Source organism: Cyprinus carpio, chromosome B17 (genome assembly GCF_018340385.1).
Source record: "Cyprinus carpio isolate SPL01 chromosome B17, ASM1834038v1, whole genome shotgun sequence".
NCBI classification, from domain to species: domain Eukaryota; kingdom Metazoa; phylum Chordata; class Actinopteri; order Cypriniformes; family Cyprinidae; genus Cyprinus; species Cyprinus carpio.
Window position 1 is genome coordinate 25,920,306 of NC_056613.1, and position 16,864 is coordinate 25,937,169.

General features: G+C 38.0%; 1 protein-coding gene across 1 annotated transcript; it reads left to right on the plus strand.

Moving 5' to 3' along the window:
• Positions 1 to 306: 306 nt before the first annotated feature.
• On the plus strand, positions 307 to 13,445 carry LOC109113664 (glutaminyl-peptide cyclotransferase). The gene is made up of 7 exons (XM_042742938.1): positions 307 to 471; positions 6,174 to 6,320; positions 6,394 to 6,675; positions 8,031 to 8,198; positions 9,922 to 10,021; positions 12,435 to 12,551; positions 12,630 to 13,445. The coding sequence occupies exons 1-7, from the start codon at positions 322 to 324 to the stop codon at positions 12,803 to 12,805; spliced, it is 1,140 nt and encodes a 379-aa protein (XP_042598872.1). The 5' UTR covers positions 307 to 321; the 3' UTR covers positions 12,806 to 13,445.
• Positions 13,446 to 16,864: the final 3,419 nt, after the last annotated feature.

The following is a 16,864-nucleotide window of genomic DNA, read 5'->3' on the forward strand; positions in this document are numbered from 1 at the left end:
AGTTTCATAGAAATTGTTTGTTTATGTAAGGATAGGAAAGTGAGGCGAAGAAAGAACACTCTTGCAGGCTAAAAACAGCTGGCTCTTTGTGCCGAGTCGAAGTGGTTAATCATGAATATTATTAAAGCCTTGCTGGCGTTGCTTGAAACTTTCCTTTTCTGAGAGAGCCCAGTCTGGTTAACTGCTTAATATTCATGAGCCAAGCCCTCAACTTAGCAACGCCTGTCTTTTAGCAAATCATTTGTCCGAGCGTCACGGAATGTCATTAATATTCATGAGTCAGGCCGTCGCCATAGTAGGACTTGTAAACTGCTCTCTCACATGATCCGAGTTGGCTGGAGTCTGGGAGACCGTCGCGCGGACAGAACAGAGGAGATGGCAGGACGACGCTGGACCACGGGTCTGCTGGCTTTGATTGGCATCCTAGCGACACTGACGAGCTGCGACACTGTTCCGTGGCAGGAGGAAAAGGTATGACATTTACACAGCTGATGCTTTGTTTTGCATCTTTTAAAGCCCTTCTTCTTTAAGAGAATTGGCATAGACTACCCGTTCATACTATTTATTTTTCGGGGTCGTGAATTCAACATATTTTATTATGCTTTTCATGAAAGAGAGTGTGTCTGCCTTAAAATGTCTTAATGCATAACCTAATACAAATATAATAATTTGAATTCTTTATTTATTCATGCATTCATTCATTACTTAATGTATGTCCTCTTTTTTGTTTAAATATTTCAATTGATGCGTGACAGTGGTCACTTAAACTGACTGAGGAAAGAAAGCTTTAATTATGATGCTCAGTCTGTCTCATATTGTGTAGTTGCTATGGGAGCAGGATCCATGTCATTGATCCACCAGTAGGAGATCTTAATATTTATAGATTTTCTCTCTTTAGAATTAATTCCCTTTGTTCTGTTCTTAAGATCTGCATTTTGGGGAAATGTCTTAACCATATTTGTATGATGCTACTGTTTTACTAAAACAGATTTTAAGCATGTTATCAGAAAACTGAAAATGACAAGTTATATTTTGAACAGAGTGTAGATTATTAAATGTATACAGCAATCACATTGTGGAATAGAATTTTTTATAATTTTATTTTTCACCACCATGTTTACTTTTGGCTGTTGTCTTCACTGTGACATGCAGGCTATATAAATCAAAAAACAAACAAACAAAAAGTAAATATTGTTTCAGATCATATTATTACAATGTATAAAATATATCTAAGCTTTTCTGTCAGAGGGCTTCTCTGTGTTGTTCATATCAAGCCACAGTCATTAAGTGGCTTAAAAAACACAAGCAGAATCAATAATCACAGCACAAGAACTGAACTTTGAGACCAAACATACAAAAAAACAAGCTGTCTTCAGAAGATCAATGTCATGTTTAAAGCAGAAGTAGTCTGATTAGCTGTCTTCTATCCATCTTAAAATTGTTATTCATGAAAGAAAATATAACCAAAAGCTTTTCAGACTTTTCAGATATCCTCTCTGAATATCCCCCAGCTGTGTTTCCCTCTCTTTTCAGAACCTTCTGTTGCCGTGTAGTTTGAACACATAATTATCCTCTAGACATATGCAGTGTGTAATTTCTCATTCAAACAAGACTGTACTAGCTTGGCTGCAACATTACCATTGAGCAAGAATATAATCATCATCATGTTTGTCTGACTGTAATAGGAGTCACTGAATTAGAATTGCATTTTTTGCAAGTCAGGTATTTTCTTAAGCTTTATAAATGGAATAAGAACAGACTTTTCGCTATGATTCATAATGAGTAAAGAACATCACAAATCAATTTCATTAAAGATGTCTTAGCCATCTTTAAGGGGTAGTCAGCCCAAAAAATGAAAATGCTCTCATTCACTCAACATATATACCGTGTTTCTGTAGCTCAAGTGGTGGAGCATTGCGTTGGGGGTTCGATCCCCGGAGACACATGATAGGTAAAAATTGATAGCCTGAATGCACTGTAAGTCGCTTTGGATAAAAGCGTCTGCTAAATGCATAAATCTAAATCTACCGTTCCAGATGTATATGAACTTCTTTTTTAAGATGAACACATACAAAGATTTATTAGAAAAATAATCAATCGCTGTGAGCGCAGTTGCACATCGACACACTAATCATGAGGCTATTGGCACCTACTGGCTGCCTAAATGTTGATGTTTATGTCAAATTTGATTGTCAGAGCAATGTTACAAGAGTGAGGAGTACACTAATTATATATTATCTACAGTCTATGAATTATTTTACTTACTTAATCCCGCCGCAGTCTGTGAATTAGTAGAGGGGATTTTACATAGTTAAGCCATTAGGTTGTGGCAAATGAATATGTGATTGAGTCATTGAATGATTCACTCAGTCAATTTTTTCAGAACACTAATTCATTCAAGAATGACACACCACTACTCTGTGTTGCTCAGGGGTGCAATGGTTCATTCTGCTCTGGACCTATTTTGGCAAAGCTAAAATGCACAAAACAGCTGGTTTCTTAAAGCAATATTAAAGCAATATCAGACTAACCATCATGCACACAATCATAACTGTGATTACCTGCAGGCAAATCAGAGCTGTGCTGAAATGTGTAACGATAGGCATGTTTACATGCACTAATTTTTGTCAATCCGACTGAATGAAATCCAGTTTCAGATTCAGAAATCTCTATTTACATGAACCCTAAATTTCGCAATTCACATTTTCATTTACTTTACATTTACATTTAGTCATTTTGCAGACGCTTTTATCAAAAGCAACTTACAATTGGGGGATATATAAAGCGATTCTTCTTAAAGAGGCAAACAGACACAGGAAGTGCTTGTAATACCAAGTTTTAGACATTGTTCAAATAAGTACAAGCTAGAAAGAGAAGGAATAAATTAAGAGAAAGACTTTTTATTTATTTTTTTACCAGCCAGGAATGTTGAACGAGAATGTTCTGGAAAGTGATTTTGAGCCTCTCTTTGATGGTACCACGAGGCGTCGCTCACTTGCGGATCTCAGACTTCTGGAGGGGATGTAGATTCATAGTATTGAGTGGAAGTAGGTGGGCGCTGAGCCTGTGGCTATTCTATATGCAAGCATCAGTGTCTTGAAGTTGATGCAAGCCACAGTCGGTAGCCAGTGCAAGGAGATAAAGAGAGGTGTAACGTGGGCTCTTTTGGGCTCGTTGAAGATCAGTCATGCTGCTGCATTCTGAATCATTTGTAGAGGTTTGATTGTGCTTGATGGATGTCCAGCCAGAAGAGCATTGCAGTAGTCCAGCCTAGATATGACAAGGGCCTGGACAAGAAGTTGTGCAGCATGCTCCGTTAGAAAGGGCCTGATCTTTCTGATGTTGTACAATGGAAAGGTTCTGGATCTAGCAGTTTTTGCAATGTGGTCTTTGAAGGTCAGCTGGTCATCAAAGGTTACACCAAGATTTCTGACTAAAGTTGATGGAGTAATTGTAGAAGAACCTAGCTGGATTGAGAAATCATTCTGTAGAGTTGGAGTGGCAGGGAAGACAAGAAGCTCAGTCGTTGCCAGGTTGAGCTGTAGGTGATATTCTTTCATCCATGCCGAGATGTCTGCCAGGAAGCCTGAGATCCGTGCAGCTACTGTTGGATAATCTGGTTGAAATGGAAGATAGAACTGTGTATCATCAGCATAGCAATGGTAGGAGAAGCCATTAGCCTGTATGATGGGACCCAGTGATTTTGTGTATATGGAGAAGGGGAGGGGTCCAAGAACTGTTCCCTGAGGAACCCCAGTTGATGTGCTTTGGATACCTCTCCTCCCCAAGCCACCCTGAAAGACCTACCAGTGAGATAGGATTCAAACCAGCGAAGTGGAATCCCTGTGATTCCCAGTGATGAGAGGGCAGGCAGGAGGATCTGATGATTGATAGTGCAGATAAAAATAAAATAAAAAATATATAAAATATAAATAAAAATGAAAGCAGCAGACAGATCCAGCAGAATAAGAACTGATGATTTGGAATCAGCTTTTGCAATGACTGAATGACAGTAGCACAGTCTCATTTGAATGGCCACTCCTGAAACCAGATTGGTTAGCATCCAGTTTGTTGTTCTGTGAGAGAAACAATGATATCTGGTTGAAAACAACTCTTTCAAGGGTTTTTGCTATGAATGGAAGGAGAGAGACAGGTCTGTAGCTATCTGTAAGTGAAGTGTTTAATGTAGGTTTCTTCAGCAGTGGGGTTACCCGAGCCTTCTTGAATGCAGTGGGGAAGGTGCCTGTGAGGAGAGACGTGTGGATAATGTGTGTGAGTGCTGGTAAAAGTGAAGGAGAGATTGCTTGGAGAAGGTGTGAGGAGATTGGGTCTAGAGGGCATATTGTAGGGTGGCTGGAGAGAAGAAGTTTCGATACTTCTGCCTCAGTGAGGGGACAGAAGGAGAAGATGGGAGTTTTAGCGTTGGGTGTGGTTGGTTTGAGGTCCTGTGTGTGTTGGGCTGAGAACTGACTACTGATTGTCCTAGTTTTGTCTGTGAAGAATGTGGCGAAATCATCAGCTGTACTTTAGTTACATAACTTTCAGGAAATATCCTAAATATCATGTCAGAAAAGCTTTTTTAGTAAATATTTAGTCTGCTGTACTGACAAGTTCGTAAGACATAAACCAATGCACATTTGTAAGATGTAAACTGTATCTAAACAGAGATCCTATTATAAAAAGACTTTGGTAAACATGCATTAAGACATAGAGCATGTGGGCAAGATGTTTTTGAATCCAACCGAGAAGATTCAAGTTTTGATACTAAGGGTATGTTTACACGATAATGATTGCATTTTTGTAGTTTAAACGGAGACGGGTTCGAAAATAATGGTACCCTGTTCAAAAACTTGAACTTTTGAGCCCATTTTCAACAGTTTGTGTCACCAGGCCACCACCATTCATTTACTGTTGTCTTGTAAATGAATGGCCAAAATGTTGAAGCGTTCTGTTTTTAGTTAAAAACAGTGACATCACACATGTAAACATCCCCTCATTTTTGTTCTTATTCATATGATTATTTCTACACCACTCCTTTCAAGTCGATCAGAATTTCTTTGGATTGAGCTCAGTTTAATCGATTTAAAGGGTTACTCCACTGCAAAATTACATTTTTGTCATTAATCACTTACCCCCATGTCGTTCCAAACCCGTAAAAGCTTTGTTCGTCTTCGAAAACACAATTGAAGATATTTTGGATGAAAACAGGGAGGCTTGAGACTGTCCCATAGACTGCCAAGTAAGTTATACTGTCAAGGTTCAGGAAAGTATGAAAAGCATCGTCAGAATCGTCCATCTGTTCAACCGTAATGTTATGAAGCAACGAGAATACTTTTTGTACATGAAGAAAACAAAAATAACGACTTTATTCAACAATTCCTCTCCTCTGTGTCTCTCCAAATCAGCGTAGCATCATTTTGTCAAATCTGAGCAGTACGGAGATGGCATACGCTCTTTTGTGTCAGCCGTGCTGTGCTTATGCGCTGTTTTCTTTCAAACCAAAGCGTAAATACACGTAAAAAACGTATCCTTGTGGCATGGCTGACACAGAAGAGCATACGCCGCCTGCAGAGAGAAATTGTTGAATAAAGTTGGACTATTCTGATGATGCTTTTCATACTTTCCTGAACCTTGACAGTGTTTCTTACTTGGCAGTCTATGGGACAGTCTCAAGCCTCCCGATTTTCATCCAAAATATCTTAAATTGTTTGCCAAAGACAAACAAAGCTTTACGGGTTTGGAACGACATGGGGTAAGTGATTAATGACAAAATTTTCATTTTGCGGTGGAGTATCCGTTTAAGTTGAAGGCTTTTTTTTTCAACTTGATTACTAATGGCAAACAAAGAGACTAATAATTACTAAGAACTAAAAGAGAGGGATTATAAAATACAGTAAATGTGAACAAGCATACACAAAGCAGTGTTGTAGTGGAGACCAACTCAGATGCGTCCAAGTCAAGACAGAGACTAGAAGAAGGTTGAGTCCACATGCTCCCGAGTACATGACAAGACCAAGACTTTGAAAATATGGACCATATTCTTGGAAATGGACATGGTCTTTGTCTAGACATGGCCCCAGGAGCATGTTAACTAGGACTTGTGACACAAACATATGAATACACCACTGTGGAATAAATGAATGAATAAAGGTTTCTATTGCTTTTCACTTCAGCTGAAACATGAAGCAACCACACTGAGCTCCAGTGAACTGAGCAGTGTTGTATCTCGTACCGATCTGGACCAGATGTGGCAGAAAGACCTGAAGCCCATGCTTGTTGTGCGCTATCCTGGTTCAACTGGAAGCCAACACGTTCAGCAGGTCAGTGCGTGTTTGTGTATGAAAGCGAGTGTTAAATGTGACATTTCTGAAATCTGAGTTTCTCTGTCTTTAGCATATTAAATCAACTCTCGGCTCGATGAAAGCGGGATGGGAAGTGACAGAGGATGCCTTCTATGCTCATACACCTTACGGCCAACTTCCCTTCACCAACATAATTGCAACTCTCAACCCTGCAGCCAAACGTCAGTTGGTTCTGGCCTGCCACTTTGACTCCAAATACTACCCTTCACAGTGGGACGGCCGTGAGTTTCTTGGAGCAACGGATTCTGCTGTTCCCTGCTCTATGATTTTGGAACTGGCAAGAGCCCAAGATGATGAACTAAAGACCCTGAAGGTATGGCAAAATACACAGGAACACACACACATATATATATTTGTTTTTAGTTTTAATATTTTTAGCTTTACTTTAGCTGTGCACTTTTTTTCACAGTAAAAGTTTTCTTGGGAACGCTTTAGAAATATATTCCCTGTTAAAGCACTGCCAGTACAGACATAACCATGAGCATTGTGTTTTAACATGGTACATGAAATTAAAGAGATTATGAGTAGAGTAGTTTAAGGAGAAATATAGGCTAATTGGAAAAACATGCCTGTACCAACACTTTTGCAAATCCTATTAGAATTTGAACACTTGTAGCAGTAACTGTAACAACGTTTATTACATATTAATTATGATTACAGCAGCAGATTATTTTTTTTATTTACATTACATTGTTAACATTATCAGGTTTAGCTTTAGAATTGGGTTTTTGGTAGGCGGTGCATAATTTTTGCGACAGAGCATTAACATTTTGCTTTAAAGTGTCATGTAAAGAAATGTTACCACAGGCGCATTTTTGTAATGAGCCTCGGATGTTAATGAGATCAAGGCCATGTCCAAACGTACACGGGTATTTTTATAATCTGAGTTTTTCCTTCTTCCATTTTTAAAAATATCTCCATCCACATGAAAACGCAAAAGCATGCTATCAAGTACTGTCAAGAGCATGCCAAACCAACAGGTGACGATATAATCTCAACCATAAAGCCATGTTGGCCAATCAGAAGCCTGAAAAAGTTTCTAGTAGACGGAGATAACAGCGCAGGCTCAGACTTCACAAGCCAAGAACTCCAGGTTTCGCTGTCTACACGATAAAACTGCAACCGGAGTTTTTGAAAATCTTTACCTTTGCAGGAGTTTTCACGGTTTCAGTGACCTGGTGCTGCGTTTGCGTGCTGACGAACACCCAATACCCACGTTCGTGTGGACAGGGCCCAAATCTATATTAAAACTGTAAAAGTGAAGACATAATGTCATTAGGGCTTGCTATGTTGAGGTGATTTTTTTTAATCCCTAACCACTTTTTTTCTTTTTCTTTTGTCATGTTCTGTGTTCATGTAAAGTGGTCAGTTTTCTAAATTGTTAAATCAGAATTTGCAAATAAATTGGCTTTGTCGTAATCAGGCGAGCTACCGTTGAAATGCCGGTAGTTAAGAGTTATCGTAGATGATGATCAGAAAAGGGAGAAAACAGTTGAAAGCTTTATTGTACTAAATTGTTGTTTTGTTATTAATTATCTTAGACCATTACCAATCAATCTCTCTTTTCCAGTTGGTAGCTGAACTTTAATTTGTGCTCATCATGGTTATCTGTATTCTGTAGTGTCACAGGTAGATGGCAACATGTGTGTGTTTTGCTGTTTCTCACAGGATTCTGGGTCAGACTTGTCACTTCAGCTCTTCTTCTTTGATGGAGAGGAGGCACTTTACCAGTGGACCTCTGAGGACTCTCTATATGGCTCCCGTCATTTAGCCCACAAAATGGCAACAACAGCACATCCACCGGAAGCCACCAACACCAGCCAGCTCGACGGCATTGTACAGTTCTCTCACAAACATTGATTAATACATTGACATACAGCCAGACTAATCTAAAAATCACTCACTGTATCCTACTTATTGTTAGAATTTTTTCTGTTATTATTCATGTATTCTATTCTTTTTCACTGACTCATTCTTTTGTTGTTCCAAAATCTATACGCTCACTTTCGTCCTTGAAAAAAAAATATATATACAGTACAGGTCAAAAGTTTGGAAACATTACTATTTTTAATGTTTTTGAAAGAAGTCTCTTCTGCTCATCAAGCCTGCATTTATTTGATCAAAAATACAGAAAAAACAGTAATATTGTGAAATATTATTACACAACTTAAAATAATAGTTTTTCTATTTTAATATACTTAAAAAAAATAATTTATTCCTGTGATGCAAAGCGGAATTTTCAGCATCATTACTCCAGCCTTCAGTGTCACATGTAACATCCAGTCTATCACATGATCATTTAGAAATCATTCTAATATTCTGATTTATTATGAGTGTTGGAAACAGTTCTGCTGTCTAATATATTTATGAATAAAAGATTAAAAAGAACTGCATTTATTCAAAAAAAAAAAATTGAATAATATATATTCTAATAATATATTTTCTTTACTGTCACTTTTTATCAATTTAACACATCCTTCCTGAATAAATGTATTGATTTTATTTAAAAAAAAGAAAGAAAAAAAAATACTGACCCCAAATTACTGACCAGTAGTGTATATTGTTATTACAAAATATTTATATTTTAAAAAAAAACATAGCTTTTTTTTCTTTTTTTTTTAATTTTTATTCATCAAAGTATCCTAAAAAAGTATCACATGTTCTGAAAAAATATTAAGCAGCAGAACTGTTTCCAACTTTGATAATGAATCATCATATTAGAATGATTTCTAAAAGATCATGTGATAATAATCCTAAAAATTCAGCTTTGCATCACAGAAATAAATGATAATTTAAAGTATAATACATTTAAAAAGAATTATTTTAAATTGTAATAATATATCACAATATTATTACATTTTTTTCTGTATTTTTGATCAAATAAATGCAGGCTTGATGAGCAGAAGAAAGTTCTTTCAAAAACATTAAAAATAGTAATGTTTCCAAACTTTTGACCTGTACTGTACATATATTTTGATAAATCGCCTGTCCCAGGTACTGTTAAAGTGGCCCATATGACTTATGCGCAGTGCTGTAAGATTTCTGCAACTTTGTGTATGGAACACACTAATATTTAACAGGCTGACATCTGTATTTGCTCATAAGATTTTTCTTTTCACTGAAGAATGATTTCTCTTACACAGCTATCTTCCTGCTGCATTATCAGCAGATATATTTTAGATGCAAATGCACCATTCACCATGAGTGTAGAGTTTGAATATAGAAGATAGCCCTGAATCATCTTTTATATGCAAATGGACAATCATTAACACTCTCAAGAAAAGGTACAAAAGCTGTCACTGGGGTGGTACCTTTTCAAATTGTACACTTTTGTACCTTGTTTACACCTAAATTTTGCATATTGGTATTTTAAAGGTACAAACTATTACCTGAAATGTTTGTACAGTAACTTTTGAAAGGGTACTGCCACAGTGACAGCTTTTGTACCTCTTTTCCTGAGAGTGTATTGTAAATGTAAGGCTATAGAACATGAATGCAAAGAAACATTGACAAACAACAAAACTGGTTGAAGGCCTTCATTCATTGGATTTCTCACCAGGATTTGTTTGTTCTACTGGACTTGATTGGAAGTCCAAATCCTCGCTTCGGTAATCAGTTCTCCAGTACGACCCGATGGCTTTCAAGACTACAAAATATTGGTTAGTATTTTTCTGCTCTATTTCCTTGTGCCACATCTTTTTCCCCCCTTCTGGCTTCTCTTTCTTACCTCCATAGAAATTTCGGATGGCTGACTGAACACTACAGGTCAAATGTTTGTGAAAATTATGCTACACTGCCATTCAAAAATGAGAAGAAGAAAGAAAGAAAGAAAGAAAGAAAGAAAGAAAGAAAGAACGGAAGAAAGAAAGAAAGAAAGAAAGAAAGAAAGAAAGAAAGACGCGGGAGAAAATCAAAGAAAAAGAAAGAAAGAAAGAAGAAAAGAAAGAAAGAAAAGAAAGAAAGAAAGAAAGAAAGAAAGAAAATAAGAAAGAAGGGTAGAATGAGAGATGGAATGACATGAAGAAAGAAAGATGTGTGAGAAAGAAAGAAAGAAAGAAAGAAAGAATGACAGAAAGAAAGAAAGAAAGAAAGAAAGAAAGAAAGAAAGAAAGAAAGAAAGAAAGAAGGGTGGATGAATTAAATGGATAAAATGTGACAGTACAATACATATATTATGTTTAGACATTTATGCCTAACCATATCATAATAAGTGTATTTCTTTGAAGCATAACAAATGAGTATTAAACCATAATAATGTAAAATATACTTTAAGGTAAAAATGTTAATTTTTTAAGGTTTGAAGTACACCACAAGTATATATTCATTATAATAACACTTGTTTTTTTACTAGGGAAGCAAAAATAAACTAATAATAAACTATTAAACTAATAATATATAAAAACTAATATTTATTTATAATTTAAAAGTAATATTATGTGTAAAATATAAGTTACTCAGTATTGATATTTTCTTTATTGAACTGTTAAAAGCACAATATGTAATTTTTTGCCGCTAGAGGACGTGTATTCAAATCAAAGAAACAAAGGCGTAGTTTGATGACACTGTGACTGAGTTTGGAATCATGGGAGTTTTGGTCTTCGTACCCACAGCCGACGCAATCCGACGGAACTCGGCTAAAATCATGTACATGGATGAGCTAATGATTTATTAACGTAGTAGAACGAAGCAGAGTGATGCTGAAAGCTGTCGAATCGAAACGATGCCACTGAATGAGCGCGACACACGGCTCAAAAGCAGCGGAGCTTTTATTATGCCACAGTCGACCACTTCTGCTCCTTCCAGTCATGCTTATGTGGGGAAAAAAGCAGCACTGTTTTATCATACGAGATACATTTAAAAGTTCTTTTATAATGCTACTCTGTGCGGTTGTCACCGGTCTATTAAAACACAACATATTAAAGCGTCTTTGGTGTTTCCATTTTTTCTACAATACACAAAACCAGAAATCGAGAGGTTATGATGTTATTGGCAGGCTACAAAATGACACTATGGACATGGTCCGTGTCACTAGTTAAAATTGCTTATTTCTCTGGAATTAAACATTCTTCGAAACATTTGGGATAATGTAAGTACACAAATCAGCAAAATATATTACTTTTCTAGTGTTTATTGGATATTTTAATAAAATCGTACATATTGTACCTTTAAAGCAATATCCATAGACTGTATAAAAACATGGATGTAGTGTCCGTGACGTCACCCGTAGATTTTCGAAGTGCGTTTTTGAAGCCTCAAGTAAACGGAGGTGGCCGTTGCCATCTTGGCAGCGCGCGTCACTCCTGGATAATCGAAAATGGACAAAAAGGCAGGAGCTGGTTACTGAAGCCACACCCACCTAGCTAGACGGCAGTGTCAGCAGTGGCAATCCACCTGTCACTCAAGTGGCCACGCCCTTAATTATGCAGAACTTTAAGGCTTAATATAATTTAAACAGATGAGTTATAAAAAAAATCACCCCCCTCACAGTTGTAATGAAGGGCAAAATTAGCTATATAGACCAAAATAATTTTTTGTACCGGGCTGTAAACATGTTTTTTTCTGCTGTAAAGTTGGGCATTTTAGCATGGAGAGTCTATGGGATTGACTCCCTTTTGGAGCCAGCCTCTAGCGGCCAGTGGATGAATTGCAGTTTTAGTCACTTCCTTGTTGGCTTCAGAGAGAGAGAGCGGGAGGTTGCCGCTTGGCACTATCACACAAGCTATCACACATTTCCTGTTCAGTCGTCTCTGCATGACTCTACAGATGTCTCGAAATGAGAATGTAATATTTTTTAGGAATCTCCATTGCCATATGATTAATTTTCCCTCAGTAACCAGGATTTATCTCTGTAACCCCTATTTGAGTGGTGAAGAAGGAAGCCTCTCACATATTCTGTTGTTTACTGAAAACACTTGCTTTTGCATCTACACTATTAGGTATCAGTATAAGTCCAAGACAGCCACCATATTGACTAGCACAACATAAACAAAAATCTGACATTTATAAAAGCAACAAATGATGTATACTAAGTGAATTGATGCTTAAAGGAAAACTCTCTTTCGTGTTATCTAGAGCGTCGGCTGCATGCGCTCGGTCAACTAGAGAATCACCCTAATGAGGTTCAGTACTTCTGGCCTGGCCTGCATGTGGGGCTCATTCTGGATGACCACATACCATTTCTCAACCGAGGTAAAAGACCCCTCCCTGAGCTTTATGAATGTTCATATAAAAACCATTTAGACCTTATGTATTTCTCTGCACTCCTAGGGGTCCGGATTCTCCATCTCATTTCGACTCCTTTTCCTGCGGTGTGGCACACCTTTGACGACAACGAGGAGAACCTGGATCGAACCTCCATCAGCAACCTCAACAAGATCCTGCAGGTCTTTGTTCTTGAGTACCTCAACAAGAAAAGTCAGAGCCCTGTTGCTGAAGGCTCCTAATGTTCCCAAAATATACCATCATTCGCCTGTTTTCATTTCTCAAGCACAGGAGACAATGGTGCGTTTGACATTCCAACTTAGCCAGTTTCACCATGTAAACAATTTTCATCACACAATCAATTTTTGTCACACATTTAGTATTCATCTGTCTAGATTCTGTGAGTTCATTGCAGCTGGAGCTGCATAATGTATGTCTGTGGACTGTTAAAATTCAGAAGACATTTAAGTGATCCAGGATCAGACTCGGTATACAGGGTTCACTGTGTCGACAACAGTGTTTTCTTTATATGCGCTGGCTTTCGAAGCTCTGTTCATGCCCCAGGACATAAAAACCTACAAAATAAAGATTGGTACTCAATATATCTTATTTTTTTGCTTGTTATATCAATAATATAATTTATAGTAGCGTTATACTTTGTAGTCTTTTTTGACTTCAAACGTAAACTGTTTTATGAATCAACAGACATATGTTTTATGATGCTTGTGTGATTCTGTAAGCTGCTGCTATTGTCATGTGTTCCTCACTTACCAGTGGGATCTAAAAGCTTTTATTGTAACTTTAAACATGTATCCATTTTAAATAGCTGTTTATGATGTGAACCAGCAAATAAACCGTTTACAAAGCAGTGGTCAAAACCAACTTGGGCTTCTGAGTGTTCATTTAGTTATATAAAGCTTTGCCTGTGCATATGTACTGTTTACTAAATCAAGTTTATTTATGGTTATTTCCAGTATCTGTGTTTTAGGTTCACCATCTGAAAAACTATATGTGGAGGAAGCTCTTAATGTCTACTCTTAATGTCTTAATGTTTGGCTGTGTCTTAGACTGCTTTCATGGATCTGGGTGTTCCCAGACACAAGAACTTACACACCACATGATCATGATACTGCCATGAATTTCAGTGTCAAAAGTCCCCAGATTTATTGCACCCTCATATATTAATATGGGTTTTCCATGCACTGGGTGTAGTTATGGTATTCATTTGGAAAAAAACATAGTCACTGCAGTGTGGTACATTTATCATTTTACTTTGTATAGTACCATAGTACTATACAAAGTACTATACATAATACATAATAATACCTCTGACCCCCAACGCATGTGGAGCAGTTTGCGCTATATCACTGACTACAAAGGAAGGAAAAGCAGTGTTGGCTCTTTGTCTGCCTCCTTACCGGATGAGCTCAATACGTTCTATGCTCGCTTTGACATTCCCTCGCAACACATTCCCTGCTGTGAAAATACCTGCTGACCTTGACACCTGCCCTCTGGTTCTAACCACACTCGAATTGAGTAAGGCTTTCAAGAGAGTCAATGGCTGGAATGGCATACACGGACATGTCCTGAGGGCCTGCGCTGTCCAGTTAGCAGATGTCTTCACCAACATCTTTAACCTCTCCTTGAGACTAACAGAGATCCCCACATGCTTCAAGCTCACCACCATCATCCCTGTTCCCAAAAAAAAAAACAGCTGTCACCTGCCTGAATGACTACCACCCTGTAGCATTGACATCAGTCATAATGAAGTGATTCGAACGTCTAGTCAAATCCTACATCTGCTCCTCTCTACCTGACACCTTGGACCCATTCCAATTTGCTTACCGCTCAAATAGATCCACTGATGACACCATTGCAATGACCATACACTCTGCCCTGGAACACTTGGAGGGAAGAGACACCTATGTGCGGATGCTGTTAGTTGATTACAGCTCTGCATTTAACACCATCATCCCTACTAAACTTATAGCCAAACTGAAAGATCTGGGTCTTAACAGTCACTTATGTAACTGGGTCCTGGACTTCCTGACCGGCAGACCCCTGGTGGTTAGAATTGGCAATCACAAATCCTCTTCACTCACACTCAGCACTGGTGCCCCACAGGGATGTGTACTCAGTCCTCTCTTGTACTCCCTGTTCACTTACGACTGCTCTATTTAGCATATAGCTCCAACATCATCCTCAAATTTGCTGACGATACAACTATCCTAGGACTCATTACTAATGGTGATGAGACATCCTACAGAGATGAGGTTAACCCTGATAACTGATAACTGATAACAATCTCTCTCTAAACGTCAGCAAGACCAAGGAGATGATCGTGGACTACAGGAAGTCACATAGAGAGGGTCACGTTCCCATTCACATCAATGGAGAGATAGTAGAGACAGTTAAGAGCTACAAGTTCCTTGGCACTTACATCCCTCGGAGACCATAGTGAGAACAGCCCGCCAGCGTCTCTACTTCCTGCGGAGGTTGAAGAGGTTTGGCATCTCCTCTAACATAATGTCAAATTTCTACTGCTGCACTATAGAGAGCATTCTGACCGGCTGCATCACTGTATGGTACGGCAACTGCTCTTCTTTCGACCGCAAGGCTCTTCAGCAAGTGGTGAGAACAGCAGAGCTCATCATTGGACATAAACTCACAGCATTACAGGACATCTATCAGACTCGCTGCTTGAGAAAGGCTCGCAGCATCATCAAGGACCGCACTCACCCTGCTCATCCCCTGTTTGCCATATGGCAGACGCTTACGATCCATCCGATCACGGACAACCAGACTGAAGAACAGTTTCTATCTTCAAGCCATCAGACTGCTTATCTCTCCAGCTATCCTTCATCTAAAACCGGAATACATGCTGCTCTTATGTTTACTTTTATTGTACTTGCACTGCCACTTTTTAATATTCCTTCATGTAGCTCTGTGACACCCTACAATGACATTTTGGACATTGCTCTACTCGGAAATATAAATTCCGGAATGTGTGCTGCTCTTAAATTTATTTATAGCATCTGCACTGCCACTTTAATTTTCTTTCATGTAGCTCTGTGAGACTCTACAATGACATTTTAGACACTGCTCTAATCTTATATGAGTACCTCAGGACTACTTATAACTCTTAACACGGTCTACCCTTATTGTATCTACTGCCACTTATTTGTATATAATGCTCTTTCTGTGTCTGTCCTGCCTATGGTCACTGAAGTCACTCAAAATCTCAGTGCCCTCCACATATGTCTATGTCTGTTTATGTCTTGTTATTGTCACTGTATGTCTGAGCCTCGTCACAAGCATTTCAATGCCCAGTTTTCCCCAGTGTTAACTATGCAAATGATAAATAAATGCCTCTTGACTCTTGACTACAGTTGTTTTAAGCCTAAGGTTTTCATTTCATATATTTTATTTCAGCTCTTTTAATTATTATGTTTTGCTATACAGTAACAACACTACTTCTGTCAGACATAAAACTGATGTCTGCACTTTTTTATAAAGGAATCAAAAAGTAGTTCTAGTCAGCAGTTTGTCTGATCGATTCTCATCAGTGAAGCAATATTTGATGATGTGAAACGTCATATGACTGTTCATTACAGTTAACACGAAACAATCAATAAACAGGGCAAAGGTTTTGAATACTTGCATTGCATTAAACAACAACGTGTCAAAGAGGCAACTGATTCTAGAGCTTTTTTTCAGACCTATCTTGATTTTTTTTAATTATTATTTTAGTTCTGACCCACTTTATATTGAGTGTCACTACTGCTAACATTTGAATGAATCATTTGATCCAATGCACTTATTGTGAACACATTTTTGCATTGTATTAGTAGCACCAGCAGTGTTCTGCAATATAATTTATGGGTAACGCCTTAGATTACAACCAGCAACGTCATGCGTGTTCACGATGTGTATGTGTTCACTGCTGTGTGTGTGCTCTTAGGATGGGTTAAATGGAGAGCACAAATTCCGAGTATCGATCACCATACTTGGCTGTATGTCACGTCACTTTCACTGTCACTTTTTAAAGCAACCCTATGTACATTTTGGCGCTCTAGAGCGGTTAATAAACAGAACTTGTTTTTTGCGTGAATTATATTTGAGACTAATCTGTCTCCATACTCTTTTATGTCTATGGCGACTCACACAGGTACAGTATGTGTTACTCCGCAGCGGTGACGACCCGAACAGGCTACAATAGTCCAAAAATAATCACTTATTATAAATGTACCGTAGTGATTTGGGATAAGACAAAAAGGCGGTTTGGTAGATACATTTATTAT

Excerpts from the sequence above, each read along its gene's own strand:
- LOC109113664 (XM_042742938.1), top strand. The coding sequence starts at position 322 with ATGATCCGAGTTGGCTGGAGTCTGGGAGACCGTCGCGCGGACAGAACA. Across the intron at positions 10,022-12,434 it reads TTCAAGACTACAAAATATTG|AGCGTCGGCTGCATGCGCTC; the intron begins GTTAGTATTTTT and ends CGTGTTATCTAG. Across the intron at positions 12,552-12,629 it reads CATACCATTTCTCAACCGAG|GGGTCCGGATTCTCCATCTC; the intron begins GTAAAAGACCCC and ends CTGCACTCCTAG.